Genomic DNA, 10,594 nt, shown 5'->3' on the forward strand with positions numbered 1-10,594 from the left:
GAGAGGGTGGCAAGATTTGGGAGAATGGCATTGAAACATGTGAAATGTCATGTATGAAACGAGATGCCAGTCCAGGTTCAATGCACGATGTTGGATGCTTGGGACTGGTGCACTGGGACGACCCAGAGGGATGGTATGGGGAGGGAGGAGGGAGGAGGGTTCAGGATGGATTTTTTTTTTTAAATTTAGAAAAAATAAAAAATAAAAAAAAAAAAGAAAAAGGAAAAAAAAAAAAGAAAAAAAAAATACTGTTCCAGTTTATTGTATCAACCCTTCAGGTATTTTGTGCCAATCTTGGATGGTGAACTGAGAAGTCCTAGTGGGTACCTTTACAAGGAATTGTGCCTTCTTTTTGAGAAATGCTCTACCTGGAATTAGTTGTAATTTTTCATATTAACCTGGAATATGATCTGGTAGATTTAATTTTAAAAGCTCAAAACTGAAGTCAAATTTTAAAAATGCATGTCTTTTATTCTTATTTTTCTTCCCAACTTTATTGAGATAATAGTTGACATATAGCTCCTTTCTTTAAAAAAGAAAGTGAAATGGTGCATATGAACAGTTCATCATTCATATTCACTTTGGTATGTGACACGGTTCATATTGATGTAAATGTGTGAAGTTTTTTAGTCAAGGATAATACAGCAGTTTGAATTAAGATTTTCATATTTTATGAAGCATAAGAAAGAAGTAATATCTCATTATTTCTCAAAATAAAGTAAAACTCAATAGAATAACAAGAGGAAAAATAGATTTTAATAGATTCCTATAAGAAACTGATGAATTAATAAAGATTTAAAAGCATTTAACAAATAAATTAAAAAGCCTGATATAAGAGAAACCAGCACCCATTGAATAGGAATATTTAAAGAAGACATTTATAAAGCACAAAACTAACATTTATAAAAACAAATGAAAAAAGGAAATCAACTATACCTCAATAAAAATGCAAATGAGTAATGCATATTTTAAAGGGAGTATGTAAAGACTATACATTCTTCCGTAATTCATATGAAATATAAGAATTCATAACTCTCAAAGTTTATCACACAAAGTTCTCTAACAACAAGGTAATTAAATTTATAAATCAACAATAAGAGATGGCAAAACCAAGATATTAAAAAAACACTCCCAAATAACCCAAGAGTTAAGAATGCAATAAGAAGAGAAAATATGAAATCTTTAGAAACTGAATGACTGTCAGAATACATATACATCAAGATGTTTGTTAATCAGCTCAAATGGCACTTGGAAGTTTTAGTTTTAAACGCATGTGTTAAAAAGACAGGAAGATACTGTGGCGCCGCCAGCCTCAGAGTTGCTCGGCCTTGTGCTTTCTATTTTTGGTGTCTTAACACAATAGATAACAGCATGTACTGGTTCACACAGGACCTGTCCCGGATGATAGCAAGTTTCTGAAATGTTAGCTACTTAGCTAAAATGTTTAGCTACTTAGATAGCTACTTAACTATCTAATTCAACAAAAGATATTTCTTTATTTTTAAAAACTTCCCTGTCTTATTTTTATAAAAATTTGTAATAAATAGCAAGGATACAAGTTTCATAAACAAATATGCAAATTTTTCTTGACATAGAGGCAGTTAAATATTTCCAAATCTACTAGCTTGTTCATTATTCCTTCCTCTTGTATATAATCATTTGTTTCGAATATTACAATTTCTGAAAGATGCCATTAGAAATCATGGTGATCGAAGATCAAAGTATTACAGAGCTGCTTCTTGTTGGGCTTCATTTTTCATATTTCCTGTAATAAAAATAAGAAATCTGTTAACATCTAGAAATAGTATATTATTCATTCATAAGGATGTAATTATTTTCATGACAGTTTCTTGACAGTACTCTTTCCTTATTCTGTTCTTTTGCTACCACCTCCGTGTGCTCTATCTTTACATAAAAGAGACACATAAAACTTTACATAACAATTTTGAAGAAAATACAAACATGCTGCATGTCATTATTCAACAGTTAATGTATTTTGATGGGAACTATTCTTCTATGCCTTCTTCCATCACCTCCAACCAGGACTAACACAAAACAAATGGGTCATACACACACAAAAAGCCATTGTTTAACTGACATTCAAAGTTATTTGGGCATCCTGTATTTAATCTGGCAACCCTGCCTGCAACACATGGAAACACTCTGCCCTGAGCCCAGTGCACTGCAGTAAAAGGAAGATGACCTTTCGTGTAGGACGAAGCACTAGCAAATTATCAAACATGCTGTTCTCTGGCTTATCAAATAACAGAGACTCTAAGTACTTTGAGTTTTCAGAAGTTATTAGTACTGAGACATTTTGGTTGAAATTCTTTATGTTTATTATAGATGTAGAACATGAAATGACAAAGGACATTTAAATTGAAGACATAGGTAAAATTTTAAAATTTGTCAAACTAAAATTCATCACGAAGGTGAATTTTTATCTTACTAATTATTTTTGAACTATAAGCTAGATGAATAGAGATAACCTAAATTATTTTTCTGCTTAATAAACTATATATAATTTATCTTATAAAAACAATTATATGAGAAGTACAACAAATAACTGGTTAAGGAAAAAATTTTACAATAAGGTTTTTAAAGGATGTAAAAGGAGTAAATATTAAGGAAAACACAGCAATGAAAGTGTTGCTATGGTGGTCTTGATTAAAGAAAAGACAGAGACTTTTACTTCTCTGCGGACACGTATGTAAATCTTATTTTACTTAACAAAATCAAAAGTTGAAAAAAATTGAAATGAAATATCCCACGTCTCTGTTTAAGGTATGGAGAGCTAGACTCCCCTGGAATGAGCGAGCATAAATGAACAGAAAAGGCATTCATACACTCTACAACATTGTTTGCAAACCAACAGATTCTTCCAAATGTACCAAAAACTTCCAGGAAGCCTCATCCTTTTCAGTTTTATAAAGGAATATGAAGATAAATGCAGGGTCAGCCTGAGGGTGAGGGAAAGGAAATAAAATTTATCTATATTGCCACCAGGCAACCAAGAATCACCAAATACTTGAGAAAGTGTGCAACAAGACAGAAAAAGATCAAAATAAACAGGCAGATAGTTTGATTTTATTATAGAAAAAAACCCAGCTCATTCAGAATGCAGAAGAGAACTTCAAAATTGTTTACTGAAAAGATCTAATACTCAGAAATTTGAGGAAAACTGTATCCTCAAAACAAGAAGATGCTAGGAAAAAACAGAAGAACATTTTTTAAAACTTCAATAGAAAAGTTAGTCAAGGAACCCCCCAAGTACATAGGAAAACAAGTACAGGAAATAGTAGATAAAAGCTATGACATATAGAGGATTGGCTAACTAAGTTTAATGTCTGATTATTAAGACTTTCAGAAATGAAAATTAGGAAAAAAAGAGGCAAAATAATCAAAGTAATAATATGCCTTGGACTAAATATCTGTGTCATCCTTTCTTAAATTCGTATGTTTGAAGTGTAAATCCCCAGTGTATTTGAAAGTGAGCTCTTTGGGAGATAATTAGGTCATGAGGGTGGAATACTCATGAATGAAATCAGTGCCTTTATAGTAATAGTGAAGTTGCTCAGTCGTGTCTGACGCTTTGCGACCCCATGGACTGTAGCCTATCAGACTTCTCCGTCCATGGGATTTTTCAGGCAAGAGTACTGGAGTGGGTTGCCATTTCCTTCTCCAGGGGATCTTCCCAACCCAGGGATAGAACCCAGGTCTCCTGCATTGTAGGCAGATGCTTTACCCTCTGAGCCAGGAAATCAGAGCTTTCTCTGCTCTTGGCCATGTGATGATATAACCAGAAGACAGCTATCTGCAAACCAGAAAGAGGACCCTGACCATAACGTGCCATGTTGCCACCCTGGTCCTGGACTTACCAGCCTCCAAAACTGTCATAAATAAATTGCTGCTATTTAAGCCACTCCATCAGTGGTACTTTTGGGCATAGCAGCCCAAACTAAGGTGTAATAAAAATGAATAAGAATCTGAGTTAATATTAATCTATCCTGCAGGAAAAATAATTGTGTGGAAAAATAAAAATTAGCAGCACAGGTATATTATTTAGCTGTAGAAAGATAACTACGAGGATTCAAAGTAGTAATGATTAAATGTTGCCTCTGGAAGGCAATGGCAACCCACTCCAGTGTTCTTGCCTGGAGAATCCCAGGGACGGCGGAGCCTGGTGAGCTGCCGTCTATGTGGTCGCACAGAGCTGGACACGACTGAAGTGACTTAGCAGCAGCAGCAGCTGGTGAGTCAGATAGAGCAGGGGAAGTGGAGAGAGGGGACTGATGCCTTTTATTATGTTCTTGTTATTAACTTTTAACTATATGTGTTTATATTACTTGATAAATAGAAACAAAGCTATGAATCTTAAATATAATTGAATTTTATTCCATTTTGAAATGCCGTGTTTGGAAAATGGAAGGGATAATCCATTCTGCAACCTTTCTTCAGTTTGGAAACATCTATTCTTAGGTATTTAAACGTCCTAGGAAATTAACAGTCCATCATTTCCCTGAAGTTGATTTAAAGGATGCTGAAAGCACTTCAGATTCCTAAACTGGGAGGGAAAAAGGAGTGGTGGTGGTCTGCTTGTTGTTCTTGTATGAAAGAAGGGAAACATTCAGAAAGGAGCTGTGAAAGGAGACAGACCTTGACTGATGTGATAATGGATAAAGGTGCCCGGGAAATTCAATACCTGAGCTATTGATACTTTATTTCCACAAAGCAGCTGGGGATCTATCATATTTAGAGCTATAGTATGTTTGGGTATCTTTGAACATTACAATGTTGAAAACTCCACATATGCTTTACCATATCTCATCTTTGCTTCAAGCTTTTCCTGATCTCAGTCCCACTTAAAAGTGAAGATAAAAACCAAAAAAAAAGAAAAACACACAAAACACAAAAAACAAACCTTTCATCATGATGCAAGTCTAACTGAAAGTCATCAGTGCAGGGTTATACTCATGGAAATGTACCCACATTAAAGTGGTGGTCTGTAGATAAATAAAGCGTACTTTTGGTTGTATAATATATAAAGCAAGGAACAGAAAGCCACTTTGAGGAGCTCTGGAAGTGCACGAGTCATGAGGAAGCCATGGAGGATGATCAGAGCAGTAGCAGGCCACGTGGGGAGGAACCCTGGAGGCCAAAGGCCCCAGTGATCTCACTGCCTGGCACCAAGCATGACCTCAATTCCTGATCCTCCACAGGTGACCGCCACCTTCTCAGCTGTCTTCCTTGTCTATGGGAGTATCTCTGCTCTCAGAATCTAACGTGGAACTTTCTGGATGAAGACCTTCTGTGAGCTGTACTTCTCGGTTTTTCCCGAGAAGAGAAGAGAATGGAGAGAGGGTGGTGATGATGCAGGATTAATGACAGATGTGAAGTAAAGGAGGCAGGTGAAATAACGAATTACATTTATACTAAGGTACTAATTTGAAGTATAATTAATTTTCTCGGAGAGATAGGATACTTGTATACATAAAAAGGGAAGCCTGGTGTGCTGCAGTTCATGGCGTTGCCGAGTCTGACACAACTGAGCGACTGAACAACAAACAACAATACATAAAAAGAATGAACTGGAAGTTCTGGAAATTAAAATTTAGTTTTCTGAAGTTTAAAAACGAAGAGATGGAAAAGTAAAAGCTGCAAGAATGAACTAGTAGTCTGCCTAATAAAATGGTGAATCAGACACAGGTTACTTTCACTCTTTCTTGAACTCACACTTAAAACAACATTGAAGGCCATTGAGAAAATGCATGATCTTACAGAGTGAGAGAGAAGACAAAGGTAACAAAATGAACGATGTCTAAGAAAGCTGTATCTCAAACCTCTGGCAGGAAATGGACAAGCATTCTGCAGGGCAGGACCCGCCATGTACTGCTAGAATAGGAGGTGAAAGTGGGGCAAAACCATGGGGGTGGCTGGCAAGTCTGTCTGAGAGGTGGTTAAATCTCTAGAGACCATCTCTGGCCGCTTGATTTCAGATGACTATCTTTTCTCCACTCTTGAAGGATAATTCTCTAAAAAGGAAAACAGGGTACCTAGACTCAAACCAGGGTAGGGGCAATAATGAAAAACAGGGTAAATAAATGAATTCTGACAAAGTGAACACTGAAAACTCCATCTGTCTTTGCCCACATGGCTCTCATATTCTCTAGCAATTTAAGCAAGACCTAAAGATACTAACATAGGGAGACTTCCCAAAAGAAGGACCTATCCACTCCTCTCAAAGTGAAAGGGACAAATCCAGCCTTCTGCTACATCCTCCAATCAGCGCTCTCTGCATTTGAACACACAACCTACCTACTATCACTGGATATATGAGAAAACCCTTTAACATGAAAACAGGGACTTACTTTAAAAAAAACTGGAGGAAAGAGAAACTATACAGGAAGTACAAAAAAGATTTTATACAAAAAAAAGATATTATAAAAATTTTTTTAAAAGAAATCTTTTTAAAACTATTAAAATCCTCAGATAGTTGATAGTCACTCAGTGGGGTCCAACTCTTTGCGGCCCATGGACCTCTCCAGGAAAAAATACTAGAGTGGGTTGCCATTCCCTTCTCCACGGGATCTTTATGACCCAGGGATCAAACCTGGGTCTCCTGCATTGCAGGAAGGTTCTTTACTGTCTGAAGCACGAGGGAAGCCTCAAGGCTGCCAGGCTCCTCTGTCTGTGGAATTCTTCGGGCAAGAATACTGGAGTGAGTTGCCATTCCCTTCTCCAGGTGGATCTTCCAGACACAGGGATTGAACCCCAGTCTCCTGCGTTGCAGGCAGATTCTTTACCACCTGGGTCACCAGGGAAGCCCTCAGAGGATTAAGCTTAACTACTAAAATTTCAATCACAAAATAACAACCAAATGTTATAAAAAGAGGCAGTGACGTTAGGAGAATAAAAGCGGTTCTTACAGATTAAAAGTGTATTAGCAAAACAAACAAAAAAACCAACCAAATCAACCAGCCAATTAAAACTGCCCTCCCCTGCAAAAAAATAAAAGACGCTCTAATACAAAGAATGAAAGATAAAATTTAGAAACATTCCCAGAAATAAATGCAAATAGAAAATAGGAAACGCGTTCCTTAAAAAGATCATGGAAAGGGGAAAATTCATAAACAGAGTAATCTGTGAATATTTTCCAAGAATCAAAGCCTGAGTTTTCAGATTAAAAAGCCCCACCAGATTTAAATACAAGAACATTTTTAAAGGTTTAGAGATGGGGAAATTGACCTTATATAAAGAAACAAATTAAAATGGCTTTAACCACTTTTCAATAGCTATACCCTTGAACACCTTCAAAAATGGGGGGAATCATTTCCAACTCAGAATTTGTTTGCCCAGCTAATTTAACATTTAAGTTTAACAGACTGAAGTCATTTAAAGATGTTTTATTTCTCCAAGACTTTACATCTCACACAATCTTTTTCAAGAAATTACTGGTGGGTATGCTTCAATGGCACCCCACTCCAGTACTGTTGCCTGGAAAATCCCATGGATGGAGAAGCCTGGTGGGCTGCAGTCCATGGGGTCTCTAAGAGTCAGACATGACTGAGTGACTTGACTTTCACTTTTCACTTTCATGCACTGGAGAAGGAAATGGCAACCCACTCCAGTGTTCTTGCCTGGAGAATCCCAGGGACAGGGGAGCTGATGGGCTGCCGTCTGTGGGGTCGCACAGAGTCGGACACAACTGAAGCCGCTTAGCAGCAGCCACAGCATGCCTCACAAAAGCAAATAAGTAAATGAAGAATGATGTAGATCACAATCCAGAAAATAGGGGAATCAACTCAAGAGACAAAGAGGAGGATCCTGAGATAACTTCCAGAGCAGGTCAGAAGGCCCCAGGAGAGAAAATCTGTCAAGTGAAAGTGACATAAATGCAGAAAAGCATTTGGCAATATTCAACACTCATTCATGATTTTGTGAAATGTTCAAATATATCAAGAAAAGATTTAGATAATTCACAGAGAATCTGAGGTTTATAAGTACACTGAAATAAAGCCAACTTAAAACCCCAAAGGAAAAAAGTTGTGTATAAAGGATGAGTAGAAAGATTACACAATGTAGTTTTAGTGTAAATAACATGCATATCTTCATAATTATAAAATCATTGAATACTAAGCTAATGAATGATACAACTATACTGAGAGAGTAAAGGTTTGAATGCAGCGAATTCTATCAAAATTAAAATTATTCCTTGAGAGCTACTGTATACATGGAGCACAGGGAACTCAATGTTGTGTCCAGCCTGGATGGGAGAGGAGTTAGGGGGAGAGTGGATACATGTATACTTATGGCTGCGTCCCTTCCCTGTTCACCTGAAACTATCACATCATTGTGAACTGGCTATACCATAATATAAATAAAAAGTTAAAAAAAATTGTTCCTTGAAATTTTGTTCACTGAAAGACGCTGTTAAGAAAATGAGAGAACAAGGCAAAGCTGAGACTTGTGGTCAGACTATAAAGAGAATTATTACAATTTAAAACTAGAAAGACAAACAACCAAATTTTTTAAATGGGCAAATATTTGAATAGATTTTTTATAAAATACATATAATGAAATATACTTAGGATATATCCTAAGTATATTTCATTATACATAATTATATGTATCTAAATATATAAAATTACATAAAGCACATGAAAAGATGCTCAACATCACTGGTCATTAAAGATATATAAATTAAAATCATAATGAGATAGCTGGGTTTGCTTGCTTTAGAATTTTATATAAATAGAATCCTACAATATGTAGTCTTTTGCACGTGGCTTTTTTCAGTTAGTATAGTATTTTAGTGATTTATCCATACTGGTGCATCTACTGAAAAGAATGTGGCTTCAAACTCAGATCTATTTTCTCCAAATTCATTGTACATCCACAGTACATGATAAAAAGGGAAGAGGAAATTCCTCTTTTACAGTACATGATATTATATTCCCTTTTACAGTACATGATAAAAAGGGAAAGGAAATTGACCCTTCTGAAACAAAGTATTAGTGAATGTTAGAAAGTTACATGCATAAAATTTAAAAACATTCCAAACATAAGGATATAAAATAACACATTGATGACTAGCTGACAATTTTCTATATATTTATATCAATTTTTATACTTACCCTTATTATTGATGGTTTAACTTTCTGTAGTATGATGTAATCTCCTACCCACTATGAAGAAAGTTGAGAAATAGTCTAATCCTTGTTATGCCATTTTTTCCAAACAATGATTCTGATCATTTTTAAAGAAGGTGTTAAATTTTGAAATTCCTAATAATAGATATCCTGTTGGAAATTTTTAAAATAATTTAATACAATCATATTTTACACATCATTAAATTGCTATTTCTTTCTGTTTTATGCAGTATGAAGAATAAAAAAAAAGTTAAGATTATAACATAAAACTATGAGTGATTAGATGTACGTTCTCCTTAATCTGTCACGAATTTACAAAGATAGGTTAAAATATCTTATCTTGTAAAATAGATATATAAAGGAAAAAAAGAATCCCTTATAAAATAGCATCAACAAGTAAAAAGGCATAGACTAATTTCTGTCTGCATCACCTGTGACTATGTTTTATGTATTTTGATGATATTACTTTCTGTATAAAGATTCATAAAAGTTTTCACTATTCCAGACACTTGTTTACCAAACCCTTTAAATCTTGAATTCCACCTTGCCTGATGGCTAACAGCTAATGTATACTGAGTTCACACTCTAAGGTACTGTTTCAAAGGGTGCAGTACAATAAATACACGGACCACAGCCTTGTCTAACTCAGTGAAACTAAGCCACGCTGTGTGGGGCCACCCAAGACAGACGGGTCATGGTGGAGAGGTCTGACGGAATGTGGTCCACTGGAGAAGGGAATGGCAAACCACTTCAGTATTCTTGCCTTGAGAACCCCATGAACAGTATGAACAGGCAAAATGATAGAAAAGGTGGAAAGAGGGCAGACGAATAATGAATGAAATGATGAGAGGGTGTACATGTGCATTTGTCTCATTTCAACTGAGAGTATTAAAGCAATCATTAGCTTTGCTGTGTGAGGAAGCTAAGAAGGATAGCAATGTCAACAGCATTGCAGAGGTAAAAGAAATCTTAAGGCTCATTCATGTCAACCTCATTCTCTACACAAAGAAAGCTCAGAAGAGTGGTAGGGCTTGCCCAGTCTCAGGTACACAGGTCAGTTAAGTTCAGTTCAGTCGCTCAGTCGTGTCCGACTCTTTGAGACCCCATGAATCGCAGCACGCCAGGCCTCCCTGTCCATCACCAACTCCCGGAGTTCACTCAGACTCACGTCCATCGAGTCAGTGATGCCATCCAGCCATCTCATCCTCTGTCATCCCCTTTTCCTCCTGTCCCCAATCCCTCCCAGCATCAGAGTCTTTTCCAATGAGTCAACTCTTCGCATGAGGTGGCCAAAGTACTGGAGTTTCAACTTTAGCATCATTCCTTCCAAAGAAATCCCAGGGCTGATCTCCTTCAGAATGGACTGGTTGGATCTCCTTGCAGTCCAAGGGACTCTCAAGAGTCTTCTCCAACACCACAGTTCAAAAGCATCAATTCTTCGGCGC

The 10,594-nt window shown here is 36.4% G+C and overlaps 1 protein-coding gene across 1 annotated transcript in view; it reads right to left on the bottom strand.

Annotated features, from left to right (window-relative positions):
* Positions 1 to 1,809: 1,809 nt before the first annotated feature.
* MGAT4D (MGAT4 family, member D) overlaps positions 1,810 to 10,594 on the bottom strand; it is a 49,984-nt gene continuing 41,199 nt past the window's right edge. Inside the window, exons 11-12 of the mRNA XM_010830315.1 lie at positions 3,746 to 3,814; positions 1,810 to 1,905 (exon numbers count right to left, since the gene is read on the bottom strand). Coding sequence (XP_010828617.1) covers positions 1,810 to 1,905; positions 3,746 to 3,814 — 165 coding nt within the window. The remainder of the gene's footprint in view (positions 1,906 to 3,745; positions 3,815 to 10,594) is intronic.

Source organism: Bison bison, unplaced genomic scaffold, assembly GCF_000754665.1.
Source record: "Bison bison bison isolate TAMUID 2011002044 unplaced genomic scaffold, Bison_UMD1.0 scf7180017864517, whole genome shotgun sequence".
NCBI lineage: Eukaryota > Metazoa > Chordata > Mammalia > Artiodactyla > Bovidae > Bison > Bison bison.